Source organism: Montipora capricornis, chromosome 2 (assembly GCF_036669925.1).
Source record: "Montipora capricornis isolate CH-2021 chromosome 2, ASM3666992v2, whole genome shotgun sequence".
Taxonomy (NCBI): domain Eukaryota; kingdom Metazoa; phylum Cnidaria; class Anthozoa; order Scleractinia; family Acroporidae; genus Montipora; species Montipora capricornis.
Genome location: NC_090884.1, coordinates 35,922,024 through 35,941,916, shown reverse-complemented (window position 1 = coordinate 35,941,916; position 19,893 = coordinate 35,922,024). Strand labels below are relative to the sequence as shown.

Genomic DNA, 19,893 nt, shown 5'->3' with positions numbered 1-19,893 from the left:
TACGTGGAAAATGAATTACTGCTGCCACAAATTTGAATTGTCCTGCTTTTAGGTAACTCTTTAAAGCGCTAACTAAGAACTCACTATTGAATAGGATCGTTACCTCCAGTTTAGAATTTTAAGATTTGCACTGTGATTAGACCTCGAGTATTTGCGAAAGCCATTTGATCAACTTGTCTCTCAAGCCGTCATTTTATCTATCCCTAATGGAAGATGCAACTCACCGCCTGGTCTACACCGTACTTTCTCCAAATATGATGCTCGTCTTTCCAATACCATATCCACTGTGTGGTTGTGATTTTGCCTAGGTCAAATACACAAGAAACAGTGAAAAGACGCCTCAGAGTTGCCACTATATCCAAACTACTCCTTATAAACAAGGTCTTGTTATCTAGCAGAATACTGAAAAACGAAATTTATTTGAGTGAGCGTGAAGTGGGCGAACGAGGTAGCTCTCTAATCGGGAGGAATGACATATCAGTTTTTTTCTTCGAAACGCAAGGGATTACGGTCAAAGGCGCAGGGAATTGTGGTTTTGCGCGAATGGAGAAATTAAGATGCGGAGTATGAGAAGATTGGAGGCTGCTCTGTTTTTCATATTCTCAAACTATAGATAGTTTTACTGTTACGCAACAAAAAGTAAATTCGAAATCGTTCAATAAACAAGGTCAAGAACTTGAAATGTTGTAGGAAACACATCTTTTAACCTCTTCGCCAATTCTCAGGTTTGTGCGGTACATTGTTTCTGAGTTATTTGTCGAAGCGTTTCACGCACCTTTATAGAGTTTTCTAGAAGACGCCATGTGGTCCAACAATAACATGGCGGCCAGTAATCAACTGGTTACTTGAAACCGGAGATAAGCGCCGGCCTGATGAGCCTTCTGGCTCGTAAGCGGAGACTTTACTTTTTTTACCAGTAATCAACAAAAACATCTGGAGTTCACTTTGCGATGAAAGCGCTTACTTTTCGCTCATGAGATAAATTACATGTGCATGAACACATCCCCTAACGTACCTGAAAGTCTAAAACTGAAGAGGTTCATACGGGTATACTTCTTTTTTTCTAAACAAAATAGCCTGTTATTACGGTATCACGCATGGTAAAACTTCGGAAATTCAATATGCTGTATTTTCAATACGAAAGACGTCACAGAACTAGAAACTTGAAAATAGATTTATTTCTACGTCATCTTCAACCACTTTAGATATAACTTCAGAAGAGTTCACGACTTTGATTTTAGAATTTGACTATTTTCCTTTCGTCAAAGTGAACATTGAAAGCATCCTTAGCTGACTTGCTTTGAAAAGTACCAGTACCAGTCTAGAAGCCATAATTAGGAGTGGAAGCCATAATTAGGAGTGTACAACCTCGTTGTGTTGTGGAACGGCGCTTGTCCATACCCAGTTATTGTTAGGTTAACTTGCCGCAAAACTAGATATTTTCAGCCAATCACAAGTCTCAGTGCATGAGAAATTAAAAACCATGGGATTAAGAATGGTTACTCGTAGAGCCCAAATGCTATTTAAGGCTTGTCTCGGCTTCATCGGTAAAAATGCCGTTACATAGACCTTGTATTGGAGTTGTAGGCTCCTGTTTGTGGGGTTCTGTCCAACCTTAATTATGTCGTAGTACATTGAACTAATCATACCAACAGTATCGTCCTTTGCCGCATTGTCTACAGCATTGCCTGTGTATATTGTCCTTCCACCAAAGTGAAGAGTGGTATCGTAGTCAGCTACCTTGCTTTCAAAAGTGTCAGTTCCCATCTTGCGATCGACCGTGGCATACCAGTACCAGTCTAGAAGCCATAATTAGGAGTGGAAGCCATAATTAGGAGTGTACAACCTCGTTGTGTTGTGGAACGGCGCTTTTCCATACCCAGTTATTGTTAGGTTAACTTGCCGCAAAACTAGATATTTTCAGCCAATCACAAGTTTCAGTGCATGAGAAATTAAAACCCATGGGATTAAGAATGGTTACTCGTAGAGCCCAGATGCTATTTCAGGCTCGTCTCCGCTTCATTTGTAAAAAATGCCGTTACATAGACCTTGTATTGGAGTTGTAGGCTCCTGTCTATAGGCTTCTGTCGAAACTTAATTATGTAATACTACATTGAACTAATCATACCATCAGTATCGTCCTTTGCCGCATTGTCTACAGCATTGCCTGTGTATATTGTCCTTCCACCAAAGTGAAGAGTGGTATCGTAGTCAGCTACCTTGCTTTCAAAAGTGTCAGTTCCCATCTTGCGATCGACCGTGGCATATGATCCTCTGATAGCATGTTCTTTGCCATCGATTTCAAAGAAAAAACAACATTTCACAATTTTTGTCGCAATTTGTTGCTCTTATTCGAGTTCAAAATAGAGGATGGTAAGAAACGATCCAAAATGTAAAAATGCAGATTAAGATATTGATCGCTTTGTGCACGTGGCGTTCAGTCTACAAGTCGATGTTCTTGTCGTCAGGAAGCCATAATTAGGATTGTACAACCTCGTTGTGTTGTGGAACGGCGCTTTTGCACACCCAGTTATTGTTAGATTAACTTGCCGCAAAACTAGATATTTTCAGCCAATCACAAGTCTCAGTGCATGAGAAATTAAAAACCATGGGATTAAGAATGGTTACTCGTAGAGCCCAAATGCTATTTAAGGCTTGTCTCGGCTTCATCGGTAAAAATGCCGTTACATAGACCTTGTATTGGAGTTGTAGGCTCCTGTTTGTGGGGTTCTGTCCAACCTTAATTATGTCATAGTACATTGAACTAATCATACCAACAGTATCGTCCTTTGCCGCATGCTCTAGAGCGTTGCCTGTGTTTATTGTCCTTCCACCAAAGTGAACAGTGGTATCGTAGTCAGCTACCTTGCTTTCAAAAGTGTCAGTTCCCATCTTGCGATCGACCGTGGCATATGATCCTCTGATAGCATGTTCTTTGCCATCGATTTCAAGAAAAAACAACATTTTACAATTTTTGTCGTAATTTGTTGCTCTTATTCGAGTTCAAAATAGAGGATGGTAAGAAACGATCCAAAATGTAAAAATGCAGATTAAGATATTGATCGCTTTGTGCACGTGGCGTTCAGTCTACAAGTCGATGTTCTTGTTGTCAGGAAGCCATAATTAGGAGTGTACAACCTTGTTGTGTTGTGGAACGGTGCTTTTGCACACCCAGTTATTGTTAGATTAACTTGCCGCAAAACTAGATATTTTCAGCCAATCACAAGTCTCAGTGCATGAGAAATTAAAAACCATGGGATTAAGAATGGTTACTCGTAGAGCCCAAATGCTATTTAAGGCTTGTCTCGGCTTCATCGGTAAAAATGCCGTTACATAGACCTTGTATTGGAGTTGTAGGCTCCTGTTTGTGGGGTTCTGTCCAACCTTAATTATGTCATAGTACATTGAACTAATCATACCAACAGTATCGTCCTTTGCCGCATGCTCTAGAGCGTTGCCTGTGTTTATTGTCCTTCCACCAAAGTGAACAGTGGTATCGTAGTCAGCTACCTTGCTTTCAAAAGTGTCAGTTCCCATCTTGCGATCGACCGTGGCATATGATCCTCTGATAGCATGTTCTTTGCCATCGATTTCAAGAAAAAACAACATTTTACAATTTTTGTCGTAATTTGTTGCTCTTATTCGAGTTCAAAATAGAGGATGGTAAGAAACGATCCAAAATGTAAAAATGCAGATTAAGATATTGATCGCTTTGTGCACGTGGCGTTCAGTCTACAAGTCGATGTTCTTGTTGTCAGGAAGCCATAATTAGGAGTGTACAACGTCGTTGTGTTGTGGAACGGCGCTTTTGCACACCCAGTTATTGTTAGATTAACTTGCCGCAAAACTAGATATTTTCAGCCAATCACAAGTCTCAGTGCATGAGAAATTAAAAACCATGGGATTGAGAATGGTTACTCGTAGAGCCCAAATGCTATTTAGGGCTTGCCTCGGCTTCATCTCTAAAAATGCCGTCACATAGACCTTGTATTGGAACTGTAGGCTCCTGTTTATGGGCTTCTGTCGAACATTAATTATGTCATAGTACATTGAACTAATCATACCATCAGTATCGTCCTTTGCCGCATGGTCTACAGCATTGCCTGTGTATATTGTCCTTGCACCAAAGTGAACAGTGGTATCGTAGTCAGCTACCTTGCTTTGAAAAGTGTCAGTTCCCATCTTGCGATCGACCGTGGCATATGATACCTTCATAGCATGTTCTTTGCCATCGATTTCAAAGAAAAAAAAAATTTACAATTTTTGTCGCAATTTGTCGCTCTTGTTCGAGTTCAAAATAGCGGATGGTAAGAAATGATCCAAAACGTAAAAAAATGCAGAGCAGGATATTGACCTTAATGATATGTATCCTCAACAAAGAATAAAAAACTGCATGAAATTGAGCAATGCTATAAAAGGGGCTGTAGTTTCTTGTTCATTTCATTCCATTAAGGTTTTGGTCAATTTCTCAGTTAGTACGCGCTCTGTGATTGGTCAATTTTTCGGGCCGTGTCATACGGCCGGCTAAACTTAAACCTCGACAACTTCAACTAGTAGTTTTCTTTTCCACGCCGCGACGATGACCCTATTATTTTATCCTATCACGCGTTTCATGGTACGATACTCACACGCTCCACCAACTCTGCTCCGACCTTGAACTCGGTTAGTAAAAGGTATATATAGTGTACGCACGCGAAATCATCAATCAAATTAATTAATGAGTAACAGGCTCACTCTTTTACACTGGTATCACTGACAAACCTGTTTTCACCTGTTAGTGTCACTTGCGCTGCACTTAGCAAAGAAGGTGAGACTTTTTCAAAATCAATAGGATAGTGTTTGAAGATCCTAATGATATGTATCCTCAACAAAGAATTGAAAACGCCAACAATATCTGCCAATCACATTGCTGCGATTTCGATCCGTCCTGAAATCGAGTACTGCTATAAAAATGGGAGGAGCTCTTGACGAATTTAACACCATTCAATATGAGGTCAGTCCACTGAAATTGGGTTACTGGAAATAAGCCGAACTTAAACTGAAAACACTTACTAATTAAAATACCTATTACGCCTGTTTTTATTTACTCACAAAATTTATCAGAGCTGCTGTTGTAATAAAGTGGCGTTCAAAGGTCAAAAGTGAGGAACACGACAACATTGCAGTCATTTTCCTAAAATATGCTCGTTAATTTCCGGGGTCAAATCATAAGTAGTTCACAAATGACTCAATCGACTGAGAATTTGCTGTTTTAATGAAGTTATTTAGTTCCCTCCAAGAGCTGCTAAAGGCAAAAGCAACACAAAAGAAATCTACAGTGAAAATGCGTGCCTTTTGTGCGTCACGGTTATTTAACCTCTTTTATAGGGTTTCAGGGATTCTCGGAACCCGTTGACCTTAAGTCACTATGTCTCATTTTACAACAATTAAGCTTCTGTCTACCATAGTTTTACCCCATGGGGGCGGGAGGTACTCCCAGAAAAAAGAAACGTTCTTATCGCCAAATGATGCAGAAGTAGCTTCTTCTAAAAAACGTACCCAATTCAAGACTTCAGTGAACAAACCATACTCTATTTAAGACCAAAACGGCTAAAAAATCATACACTTTGGGCTACCAATGTAGCATACAGGGGAGGACTCCCCTCCCCCACCCCGTCAGGAGTTTTACCTGACTGCATTTTTAAGTCGACCTGTGCTGAAATGGGACGTTGTGAGATCCCAAAACGTTGGCAGATATTGGGAGCAGTACCGGTCCAGAAGAAAGACAGCAAGGCAGCTTTTGAAGTCTTGCTCAAAACTGTATGGGCCAACCCGCATACAGTAAACATATAGATGGGATATTCAGTAGTTTTCCTTGTATTGTATTCAGGCATTAAGCAAGAAATATTCCTTGTATTGTAAATAAAACCTTCAGATATGAAGCTAAAAATAACTAGGTAGTATAGGATTATTCTATTTGGGAAAGTGTTGCGCGTATTGTAAGTTACTTTAGTTGCTCATTGTTGTAAATAAAGCGGTTTGTATTATGGCAAGTAGGTACTTCATGTAATTATGACTTGAACACTTAACAAGCAGGGCAATTGGTCGATATTTCCACTCGTAAGTGAACTTCTCTCTCTCTAGTATTTCAAAAAGACACTTTATTATATGGGGCGCATCTATCGCAATTCTTCGCATTTGATAGAACTTCAGTAGTATAGGAGTTGGGGGTACGAGCACATTTTTGCAAAAATGTGCTCTTACTCCCAACTCATACTACTTTCCATTTAATGGCTACCAATTTTTGATCTAGTATTTTTGTTCTACTATTTTTGGAAATCTATATGTTTTTAAAATAATATTTCATATGATAGTATAATGATAATAGTATAATGATAATAGTATAATGAGTTGTAAAGAATTTCATGAAGAACTTTCACATTTTGAAGAAATATTTTGTCCATTTTGTAATAAGCAAATCTCGAAATATACGAAAGAAATTGAGCAATGCTGCAGTCAACCTGATGTAGTGAATGCCAATAATATGCTAGTTTGTAAAAAATGTGGGACAGTTAATGGCTATAAACCACTTATAGAATTTGTAGATTTTCACTCAAATAAGCATAGATTCCATCGTAAAAGTGTTTACCAAAGAAAATATTATATTGAAAACATAATCAACAACATTGCTGTCAAAAATAATTTTCAAATAACAGTGAAAAACAAAGACAAAATAATGAGAATTTTTGATGAAATTGGTAAGGTCGTAAAATCTGTGAATATAGAAAGAAAGCGTATAATTAACATAAATTTCATTTTGAAACAAATATTTAAAATGCTTGATCTTCCTTTTGAAAAGGTCAAGATGAGTAAATCCAAAAAGACACTTCAATCATATGAACAATATTGGAAGGACATAAAGACACTGATAATCGATGAAATAAACACAATAGTTAAGGAATGAATTTGCCATTGCATTTAGCGTATAACTTATCAACACTAGGACAAACATCAGTCACAAAATCATCTACATTTTTTAATTCTGTGTGAAACGATGGTTGAAAATCACCGCTTCTCAACATGTCTTTTATTGAATTCAATAGATGTTGATAACTTTGGTATGCGTATGTGCAATTTTGTATTTTAAGATCCAGTGATTGGAAATCCATGTAAGACTTGACTAACAAAGCACAAGTGCTTATTGCTACTAGGGCTATACCGCCAGTTACAACAGCACTAATAATTCCACCAGTACCAGTTATGACAGAAATAGAATTTCCCATCAGTTTTAATTTTTTATACCCTTTCACAGCCTGCTTGTAAGCCCAGCATTTCCTATGATACGCTTTATAGTAGCTTTTTAGTTCATCAACCTGATCTTCAGTCAGTGAATCTGAAATATGATTCCAGTCAAATATTTTTTTTCGTTTGTCAGTCATAATTATAGTTTAGATTGTTAATCGTCTGCATAGACAATACAGTATATCACTGACTTGACCACAAAAAGGTGATCTTTTAATCAGTTTAGTTGTGTATTTTTCTGAAATAGCATAAGTGTAACCTCTACCGAGCTTATGGTGGACATAAAACCTCCCGGAAGCATCATGTAATACACTATGTGAATTTAATATATCAATCCAACCGAAGATCTTTTCAAGTAACCATGTTAGACAGCCACTACCTGATCCAAGAAGACCTATTTCACCATTATTGAGTTCAAGAATCTTATTTACAGATATATCTCTTTCGAGATGATAAAAATACAGGTATCTGTAAACAAGTGCTGATTTTAATATTTTATCGTCAATGTTTGGATGTTTTTCCTTTGTTTTTTCAAAATTGTATTTAACATATTCAAGCAATAAATTGATATACATATACAATTACGTTATATTATACCTTTGCATAAGAATAGTGTGATGGTCTAGTATTGTTCTTTTATCCAAAATAAAATCCAGATAAACACAGAAAAAGGCTATGTTGCCATTAAGAGGAGCAATATCACTAGAAGCATTCAAACCACCAAAAACAGTTGTATTTCCACCAACACGGTTGTCAGATGTAAAATCACCAATATGCTTTTTGTTCCAGTATATCTTGCTTTTCTCTGTCTTAGGTGACGATTTATTGTCCCAGTGAACTGATAAGCAATGCCATTTATTTAACTCACCAAGATCATTTTCACTGTAATCTCCAAGATTCAAAAAACTTTGTAAACTGGAAGCAGGTCCTACATAAACACATTTATCAGGATCAGCAGCTCCTGAAACAACCAGATTTGATCCGCTATGAGCTATGAATTTATCATAACCACCATTATCGTGACCAAAAAGACCATTGTTCCAGTAACTTTGTGGTGAACCTCTTGAAGTCATTCTGTAAACGATGAATACATTGACTGCGTCATTATTCAAACCAACTTGCGATATCATTTTTTGTGTTCCACTAAATTTGAGGAAATATCGACCATTGTGTTTTTCAGTTTTTGTACATAACAAAGGTCGTTTGGACAAATCGGTTTGTGTTGCATCACTTTCTTCATTGCTTTTGTCAAATAATTTTTCAACTTTTCTTGCTGCACTCATTTCAACAGTCTGCACATCTGCTCTGTCCATTTGATAAGTGCAACTGGAGTAAGTTTTAAGGTATTCACTAACCCATAGATCCAGAAACGAATTTCTGACAATGTCTCCGACTTGTGATTTGACAACAACATGATTGTCATTTTCGGCGGGTTTTGCTATTATGTTGAAATCGGTTTCCACAGACCGTCATCATTTGTGAAAAGTCGCACTTCGTAGTCATCGATTATATCAGAATCTGAAATGTAATCTACCGTGTATTCGATTTTATTTCCATCGTCATCTAGAAAATCGGTTCCATCGGGATTTTTTGCGTATAAAGTCATTTATGTAATTTAGACACATTAAAATTGTTTGTATTTAATCGAGTATCTATATGTTCTTGGATTACCTGCGTTGAAATACAATCCCAATGTGTATTCAGGGAAGGCTCTGTTGATGTTGATTATGGTGTTTGTACGTGATGACAAATCGACGGGATAAGAAGGTTGTCTTCCTGCGTTAGAAAATTGCAATCTGTGATTGGTGGAAACAGGGTATGTACTGTCAGAAAAAATGGTTATACTTTCGATATACATTCCCGGGAAACTCATCAAAGTACTGCTGAACCAAGTCAAAATGCAAAATCCATGAGAAACTGTCGATCTTGAAGTGGTTCCTCTTATGATCGATGAATACGAATTGCTCCTGAGATATGATACATTAACGGCGTCATTGAATGTTGTTGGTTGTGCTAAATTTGTGATTTTTTTGTTGTTCATGTCGATTGGTACATGCATTTGAAATTCATTGTTGGCAACCTCATAAGCTTTTTCATAATCATATATGGTAAAATCGAGATTGTTTTTCGCTTCACCTTTTATACCATAAATAATTGCATACAATTGTAGCAAATCTGGACTAAGGTTGTCATATAAGCATTCTATTGTTGTGTATAATCTTCTTTGAACGAATTTAGACGTGCCGTCTGGTGAAAGATTTAATACAGTTCGGTAATATTTGTAATCGTTATTTATTTTGACTATGTTAAATCCATTGATGTGCATGTTCAGTTTGTCAAAAGTCAATTTTGTTGAATTGAACTCTTCATCATATATTGCATCTTTGGGAAAAATTATCTCAAGACAAATGGTATATTGATTCGAAAAATCCTTTTCTGTCAATGAGTATAGATTAAAATCGAATCGTCCTTTAAACAGACTAGAACCATCGGTTGTTTTACGTACTTTGAATGCAATCGTCGATTTGTTATTGAGATGGGGAGAATCATTGTAGGTTATCAATCTGACGTCTTGAATACCAAAATCTGAAGTAAATTCGTCTGCGTCCTCCATTGCATACGCCAAAATATTATTTCGATTTTCATGTGTGCTTATAAGACTCTCCGCTATTTTTTGGTCTGTATATTTATTGTTTTCGGTGGAAACAGTTGCAAGACCGTCATTCACTTGCTTCAAAGTTATGGCATCTTGATTATGTGTGGCGTTTACGAGATTTGTTATTCGTTGATTATTCATGTCAAGATTTGAGGTCATCTTATTGGATCCATCCAATCTTAAACATCTTGAAAACTTATTGTCAACGTAGCTTTTTCGAGTGACATCAAACGAACTTCTAGGAACACCGCAATTGATGATCCTTTTTTGAGACATGTCTAGATCAGAAGTCATTGTGTTACTGCCGTCTCGTAAAATGACTTGATTTATATCTGGCTTTTTACCTGTTTCATCATCGACATATTTTTTAATTGCTGCATCACCTTTGTCTGTAGGAGGATCGACATTAGTTATTTTGTTGAACGACATATTTAAATGGCCTGACATATCTTGTGTACCATCTCGTAACAAAACCTGATTGACATTTGGTTTGGCGGCTAATGCAGTATCAATGTATCCTTTATTCACTACATCAGTCGAATTTGAACCGTTTCCGACTTGCGTTATTTTATTGTCACCAAAATCGAACTCGCCTGTGATAGAAACGCTTCCATCTCATTTCACATAATCTCCCAACTTTAAGTTTGTGGTATGTGTTTCAAGGTATTGTTTATTCACAGCGTCAGTGTTTCCTGTTGGGTTGGCTACATTGATTATTCGTTTATTGTTCATATACAAATTGCCTGTCATTTTAGCTGAACCGTCTAATCGAAGTGCATCCAAAAATAATCGATCAACGTAACCTTTTCCTGTGCATCATTTACACCTGTTGGATCAGCAAGATTCTTTATTTTTTTGTTTGACATGTCGAGATCTCCAGTCATCTCCTGTGTCCCATCTCTTTTCAAATAATCTCCCAATCTCAAGTTTGTGGTATGACTTTCGAGGTATTGTTTATTGACGGCGTCTGTATTGTCAACAGGATCTGATAAACCTTTTATTTTACCATTTGCCATCAATATATCAGCTCCATCCAAATCTAAATCGTCTGTCATTGATAAACTGCCATCTCTTTTCAGATAATGATCCAAATAACGCAAATTGACACAGTCTTTACTGTCTACAGGATCGGCAACATCTATGATCCTTTTGTCATTAACGTCCCAATTGGCAGTCAAACCCACAGATCCATCCTTTTTCAGATAATCACCAAGTGAAGAAGAATTGGCTTTCGAATCGAGTTGTTTTTTGTTGACAGCATCGTTTTGTAAAGTACCATCAGCTAAATTCATTATATTTTGATTTTTCATGTCAATAGGATTTTGTATTTCAATGTTCCCAGTGTTGGTGTTCAGATCTGCATAAAAGGCTTCAAGTTGTAGATGTGTTAATACATCAGTGGTTCCATGCCTTCCTGGTGCAACATTTTGGATTCTATTGTTGCCCATGTCGAGAAGACCTACCATTACACTGCTTCCATCCAATTTTAATGTCTTTGAAACCTCTGAATCAACATAACTCTTAGTGGTTGCGTCGGTATTCGCTTGTGGTGAATTTACATTTCTCAATTTTTTATTCTGAATATCATAATCACCGTCATCAGTGAGTTTAAAACCGACACCAGGTAATCCTTTCACTATTTCAATGATTTTGTCATGCGAAATAGTGTCTTCAGGTAATTTACCGTTCGAGTAACTCATATGTATATGGGTTATATTGTTCCATCGAAGTTCATTGTCGTAAATTTCCGTGGCTTATCGATATATATGAAGCTGTAAGGATCACCAGTTGCTTTTTCGTATAATTGTTTTGACACATTGTTTTCTCTGCAAATAAGCGATGTTTCGTTGTTGCTTGGAAATTCATAAATAGCAAAATGTGAGCAGTTCAATCTGATGTCTTTTGGAGTTTTATAATATGATTGACTGAGATAAATAACACTGCAATTTTTATGTCTTCCCTGAATAAAATAGTCAACTAATGGCTTTTGGTTTCTATCACATACAAAATCGTCAAATATTACCAATTTCTGATTTTCACTGTCAAGATCGTTTACAGGAATGATTTTATCAGTGCTTGCTTCAATAACATCATAACCAGCTTCATCACTTATTGGTTTGAACGTATCCATGAGATTCTGATACTTTGACTGCTCTAAGTTTTTTGCATAAAGGTATATTTTATCAAAGTACAACAAATTGTAAATCATATGCATCAGTGTATTTGTTTTTCCCGAGCCAGAAGGTCCACAAATGAGCATGCGGAAGCATCGATCAGGCATGAAATCATATATTTGTTTGAAATTGGATGTGACTTTATCGTCAGTATCATAATTTGGTATTTTCATTTCTATATTATATGGGCATATTATTTCGATGACAGGGTGTTCAACGTGGTGTTTAACATGGTGTTAAACGTTATTTTTTTATATATAATTTCCATTTTTATGTAACGTAACAATATAACAATAAATGAGTTTACTTAAGTGGAAAGAACTCGCAAAGAGTAATTCTGAATTAGGGGATAAGATCAATTATGTCCATAATGCAATCACAAAGCATAATATTGGTCAGCAGACCAGTCAACAGGGATTTTCAAAAGTATTCAAACCAATTACAAGTAAATTAGATGATGTTATTGACAGTAATCAGGTTTCAAGGTTGCCAAGGAAAAAACGACCACTGAAGAAAGGAGAAGTTCCTGATTACGGCATTGATATAGAGGATGAAGTTCCAGATATGAATCTTGGTGAATTATTTGAATAACCTGTTTCACCACAGCAAGAAAAACAACTTGTTCCAAAACCGCCGACATATGAAGAATCTTTACAAGATCTTCTGGAAGGAAAAAAAGAGATTCATGTTGATCCTAAGTACTTTCCTGAAGAACCAGAATTACCACCAGAATATGATGAAAATGAGGAGATAGATTATGGAATGGCTGATGAAGATATGACTAATGAGATATTGAATGATATGGAAGTACCAAATTATGATTCAGTTGAAAAAATACTGAATCTACCAGAAATGAATGACAAAAAATCCAAAGCATATCTTCGTAAAATTTTAGCCCAAACTAGAACAAAAAGAAACAGTTTGAGAGGTTATAAAGCACAGGTGACGACGCAATATAAGAAGGGCAAAATTTCAGAAGCAGAAAGACAAGAGTTGAACAAAAGAATAGACAGAGCTAAAAATGTCTTGAATAAATATCTTGAACATTATGAAACCAAATTGGGAACAATAAAAGGTTCTGGAATCAGACGAAAAAGAAAAGGTGGTAATGTTATATTTTTCAACAAACCGAAAGAACTTATAAAAAAATTGGATTTAATCGTTGGTGAGATATTGGCAGGTAATACAAGCGTTTACATGCGAAATATGGGTGTTTCTATATTGGACACATTATTGAAAACGTCGACAATCAACAGATCACAATATGGTAAATTATACAAACAATATTTCGAAATTTAATGTAGCTTTATTATATAATGCAACAAGAGATAGTTTTATCATCTCATAGTGTGAAAGATGTGGAGGACAACAAACCAGAAGATTTTACAACAAATTTTACCAGACCTATAGTTCTAGACAATAACAAGCAATATGTCATTGGTCTTAACAGAGTAATCAGCATGTCATTCACTTGGTTCAATGTCAATGCTGGATACAAAAATCAATTGATCAAATACAGCTCAGACAACGGTTTAACTTTCAAAGACATCACCATTCCAGCCGGTGTGTGGAATTATACAGATTTCAACACATACATAGAAAATCTGACGGGATACAAAATAGCTGGTGACAAGTATACGTCTCCGATAACTATTGAATTCGATGACACAACATTTAGGGTTACGATTGTATTGGCTGATAAATACCAAAATGATTTGAGAGCAAGTAATTTCAATGACCTGATAGGTTTTGATAAAAAGATATTGGCAAGTGGAACGCATATTGGATCGAGAGTGCCGAATCTTAGTCAAGACAGAAATACTCAATATTCATTGTGATTTGATCAACAAATCACTTGTAGACGGCAAAGAAACAGACATCATTTATTCATTCTCAACCAGTGTACTAAAACCAAGTTACTCCTTCACCCTCGAACCGCTACGAGTCACATTTAATCCAGTTAATAAAACTACGATTTCATCAATCAGAATCAAGATAACCGATGGAAAAAAAAGATTGGTGAATCTGAATGGAGCGGATACGTCTTTTTCACTGATTTTGAAAAGCATAGAATAATATAACATAAAAGTATAAATGAAACCGTATGAATTCAAGAGGTTTTATCATCCAAAACTTGGTAGATTTGTTTTTAAACACAAAGGGTCTGGACTTATCGTTGATAATATTTTTAAACCGTTAAAGAGTGTGGCATCATCTGTTTTCAAGAAATTTGCTAAGCCAGTAGCAAAGAAGGCATTAGAATCAGGGGTTTCCCATGCAGGTGATCGTCTGGGTAAGGCGGCGGCAGAAAAGTCAGGAGACCTGATAATGAAAAAATTGGCAAATTTGAGAAAAGGAGCTACAACACAAAGGGCAATTGTTCCATCCTCACCCATTAAAAAGCGAGATGAAAGTACTGATATGATCCTCAATAGATTGATATCAGGATCAGGTGCAAAAAGAAGGCGTAGAGTATTAAAATAAATGACATGACAGCAAAATTATATAATATAATAGTATAAATGGCTTTTAGAACAAGTGAATTTTTACAAAGAAATGAGTTGGTGCGTTTCCAACTTGATGATGTAATTAGAGCCCCAGCCAATGGTCAACATCAGGAGAAAAATGGATATACATTTACAATCAATGATCGATCGAGTTTTTACGATTGGTACAATGCTTATTTCGAGGTTCAGTTTCAGGTACAAAAACTGGCTGACGGTACAGCTTATGGTGCAGATCGTATAACAGTCATTAATGGATCTCATTCATTGATTGGTCATATGATGATAAAAAGCGCTGGTAAAATTGTGTACGATACTGACAATCTTCATAAGGTTGTTTTTGTAAAAAACCTGCTAGAATATAGCGACGATTTTAGTCGCTCAGTAGCAAAGAACAGTCTTTGGTATTTAGATACAAGTCATCTGATAGCAAATGCTAATCAGAATGCAGGATTTGAGGCTAGACGACTTTTAACAACGGGGAATTCTGATGTCAATAGAATCATACCTCTCAATCGTTACAGTTTTTTTGAAGAGTTGGAGGGTAAGATGCTGGTACCAATGCAGCTTGAATTTACTTTGAAGCTACCGGATGACAGAGAACTACTTCAAAAACTTGATGCAGTCGATGATGAAAGGGTTGTCATTAACAGATTTCTACTATGGGTTCCAAAATTGACACCAAAAGACAGTCTGTATGACAAGTTCATTGGTTCTTTTTTGAAACAGGATAAATGGACGTATCTCAGAGAAATGTATCAAATGTCAAGTCCTAGGAATGGTAGTGGATTCTTCCAGATTTCTTCTAGTATTGACAATGTTAAAGCAATTTTTGTATACCTACAACGAGCTAAAACAAGGAATGAAGCGGCAAATCCATATGAATTTGACACCTTTAATATAAATGCCGATCGTGCAAATGGTAGTTATTTGACAACATGCAGATTAGAATATGGTAATGGTGTCTTTTATCCCGAAGCTGAATATGATTCTGAAAGTAAAGTAAGAATCTTGAACGATTTAATGTCTTATGCAATGAGGAAAAATGATTACAACACTGGCACACAACTCAACCTAGCGAATTACAACTCTCTTTATCCTCTAATCTATTTCGATCTATCATATCAGGCAGAGAAAGTAACAAGAGATCCCAAACAGTTGATTTTTAGGTATAAACTCAATGCTAATAGTGCTGGCGACAGTCCTTTCAGCGTACATGCTATCGTTTTATATGAAGAAACAGTCGTCATTGACAAAATCGGAAATGAACTGGTTATAATGTAAAGAAGTCGATAACACCAAAAGTTGATGACTCAATGACTCTAACTGGATATTTATTAATCGTATATGTTTTGTAACTGAAATTATATAACATATATTATATGACTGAACTTTACGAAATCAAAGTCAGACTTTCAGACAATCAAAAAAAGAATCTGAGTAATGCTTACCATAAAAGAGAAACAATCGTTCTGAGACTAAAAAATGATTCTCTTCATGGAAATGACACGCTTTATGTTCCAGCTACGGTAAAAAAAAGATTGGAAAAAAATCGCAAATTGGACAAAGGTATGGATATAAAACTTGCCAAGACCAATATAAGAAACCAAATTGGTGGAAGTCTTTTGAGTACCGTATTGTCACTTGGTACGAGAGCATTACCAACAATTGGTAAAACCCTAGGCTTGTCAGCTTTGTCCGGTTTAGCATCAGAAGGAGTTGGACAGGCTTTGAAAGCCATAACTGGAAAGGGTCAAAAAGGTGGTGCTATGCCATTGCCTATGATGATACCTTTCAATGCAATCAACAAATTGATACCATATTTGAATATGTTCACGACAAAACAGCAAAGAGATATTGTTAAAGCAGCTAAAACAGGATCTGGAGTTAAAATAACACCTACTAAAACACAATCAGGTGGATTTCTCGGAACACTGCTAGCTAGCATTGGAATTCCTTTGGCTTTGGATCTTGTGAAAAAGATGACTGGAAAAGGAGCACCGAGGACAGGTATACCACCTTGGTTTAAAAATGGTAATGGAGCACCCAGAATTGGAATGCCCCCTCCATTTTACAGTTATCCACCATATGTGACTGGTAATGGTAAAAAAAAAAAAAACCTCAACCAAAAAAAAATCAGGAAAGGGACTACTATTGGGAAAAAACTCACCATTCAATTCAATCCCAATCATAGGAGACATATTGTAAAACCAAAATTTCACAAAAACATACCTATGTCCAACCACGATCTAATCAAATGGTGCAAATATTTGAATATACCGATCAATGACGTACTGTCAAGAGATGAAAATGTTCCACATAACCATAAACAGGCGTTGTTTATCTACAATCTTGAACCAGCTTATATGTCAGGATCTCACTGGGTAGCCACTTATGTTAAGGACAATGTAATAAATTATTTTGATTCATTTGGTATGCCACCTTTTCAAGAAATGGTAAATCATGCCAAAAAGAAAAATCTGACTTTGTTACATCAAAACAATCAGATACAAAACATACAAACAACAACTTGTGGGTATTTCTGTCTCTTCTTCTTAAACGAAATGAATAAGGGTAATTCGTATTATGATTTGTTACAAGTGTTCGATATAAATGACACAATGAAAAATGAGAGATTTATCGAACATTATTTCAGAAATATCTAACTTATATATATTATGAAATCATATTGTATTAAGCAGAAGAAGGTCACTGAATGTACTGAGCCTTCAGGTTACAAAACAACTAAAAATGGCAGACTAATGTTTTTTTGCACTTGTGCTGAATGCGGCATTAAAAAGACCAAATTTGTTAAAAAACAGGGAAACTAAATAGCCTGTCAGAGATGGCAGGCAAAGGGATTATGTCAGATTTAGGTAATACAGCAGCAGAATTATTTTTAACCAAAGGAGTACCTTATCTTGGCAAAAAAGCAGTTGAAATGGGTAGATATTATAGTTCCAAATTGATGAGAGACCCGAATTTGCAGAAAAAAGCAATAGATTATTGTTTGAGAAAAATGAATCCTCTACTTCATAAAGTCGGATCTGAAGCCCTCGATCAATTGTGGACAAAAATAAGACCCAAGAAAAAATACACAACAAACAGAAAAGATCTAGACGGTGGTGCTCTTGATATTCAAAAACAGTTAGCAAAGCTTGGAGAACTCCATTTGAGAACTCCAACGGGTAAAAAATACAATTATTGTGGTCCAGGAACAAAGCTTGAAGATAGATTGGCTTCAAATGATCCAAAATATAGAGATCCCATCAATAAATTGGATGCTGTTTGTCAACAACACGATATAGCATACAGTGAAGCTGGAGACGATCTGGCTAAAAAGCATGCAGCTGATAAAATTACGGAAGATAGTATAAAAGCAATGCCATTTAATCAAAGACCTTGGTTTGCTACACCAACAATGTATGCCATTAAAACAAAAAGAAAGCTTGGTCTTGGTGTTCCAAAAAACGGAAAAAGCCGTCGAGTGAAGAAAACTGGCAAGAAAAATTAGCAGATGAATTACATGCATCCATAAGACGCAACTTTACTCGGCGGCGTGTAATCACAAATCATATTGATGAAATATGGGCAAGTGATCTAGTTGAAATGCAACAGTTTAGTAAATGGAATAAGGGTTACCGATATCTTTTAATGGTCATTGATGTTTTCAGTAAATATGGTTGGATCGTACCATTGAAGGATAAGAAAGGCGAATCTATCACTGAAGCATTCAAATCAATATTCAAGGAAGGTAGAAAACCACAATATTTATGGCTTGATAAGGGAAAGGAGTTCTATAACAAACAATTGAAGGACTTGTTAGACAAAAATGGGATACTTATGTATTCAACCGAAAATGAGGAGAAATCCTCAGTGGTTGAAAGGTGGAATAGAACAATTAAATCCAAAATGTGGAAACAGTTTACTGTTCAAGGTAATACACAGTATTTAGATATGTTACCAAAACTAGTGAAACAGTACAACAACAGAAAACATTCAAGCATAAAGATGACACCTGTTGAAGCATCTAATAAAAGGAATGAAGGAACCGTTTACTTCAATTTCTATGGTGATACAGAAACATTGAAACAGAAACCTAAATTTAAGGTTGGTGACAAGGTTCGAATATCCAAGTATAAACGGAATGTGTTTGACAAGGGTTACACACCAAATTGAAATGAAAAGATCTCAGAGGTGAAGACATACAAGGGAGTTTTTATGAACCTGAATTATTGAAAGCTAAACAGGATATTTTTCGTATTGATAAAGTAATTCGGAAGGATTATAAGAAGAAACAAGCTCTGGTAAAATGGAAGGGATACAGTGACGATTTCAATAGCTGGATACCATTGAAAGATATTGAAAATATATAAACAGACATATGTATAATATATCAACTTAATTACGGTACTTACTGTTTATTTGCTATTCGTAGCCGAAAATATAATCTGTTTCTGGTTATGTTTAAACGCACTCAAAAATATTTAAAAATAAAATATATAGTTAATTATATAAATGGAGTTACATAAGACCAATTACAAAAACAATAAACTAAATATAGACATTAATTGTTACATCGACAAAAAAGACCAAATATGGTTCCGCGGCAAAGAAATAGCTTTGATACTGAACTATAAAAATACACGAAAAGCGATCAGAGATCATGTGCACGAAGACGACAAAAAATTGATGGACTTAAAAATCAAGCCAAAATCAGGGGGGAACGAAACGTTCCCCCCTTGAAAAGCCCCGAAGATGGCATAATTAAGTGCCTTTACGCAAAATCTACATTCATCAATGAATCAGGATTTTATTCTCTCATTCTTTCTTCCAAACAACCTGTAGCAAGAGAATTCAAACATTGGGTAACCAACAAAGTTTTACCATCAATCAGAAAGAAAGGATATTACAACATGAAAAGCAAAAAATTAATGATTGAAAGTGAATATGACTTGCATTGCAAAGTTGTGCAATTTATAAGAGACAAATATCCCGAAAAAGCTTTAATGATCGCTGGTCTAGGTGAAAACCAAAAATCGCCTTTAATACGCTCAACATCATGGAAAAAAGGTTACATGTCAGGACAATGCGATCTCATGCTGTTAAACCCAACAAGTAAACACAATTCTTTATGCATTGAATTTAAAAGCCCGACAGGTTCATACAATGTGTCTGAGAAACAACTTCATATGAAAAAGATGTATGAAACGAACAAATGCAAGTATCTTATGAGCAATTCTTATGATGATGTTATATTTGAAGTCATTAAACATAT

General features: G+C 35.9%; 1 protein-coding gene across 3 annotated transcripts in view; it reads right to left on the bottom strand.

Annotated features, from left to right (window-relative positions):
• The window catches only part of LOC138020290 (uncharacterized), a 37,619-nt gene that overhangs the window by 8,620 nt on the left and 9,106 nt on the right, over window positions 1-19,893 (bottom strand). For 2 of the 3 annotated variants that reach the window (XM_068867304.1, XM_068867297.1), the window contains exons 3-8: window positions 4,065-4,223; window positions 3,420-3,578; window positions 2,775-2,933; window positions 2,129-2,287; window positions 1,650-1,799; window positions 225-304 (exon numbers count right to left, since the gene is read on the bottom strand). In XM_068867304.1, the coding sequence (XP_068723405.1) occupies window positions 225-304; window positions 1,650-1,799; window positions 2,129-2,287; window positions 2,775-2,933; window positions 3,420-3,578; window positions 4,065-4,223 (866 nt within the window). The remainder of the gene's footprint in view (window positions 1-224; window positions 305-1,649; window positions 1,800-2,128; window positions 2,288-2,774; window positions 2,934-3,419; window positions 3,579-4,064; window positions 4,224-19,893) is intronic. The other variant, XM_068867310.1, reaches the window with a different exon arrangement.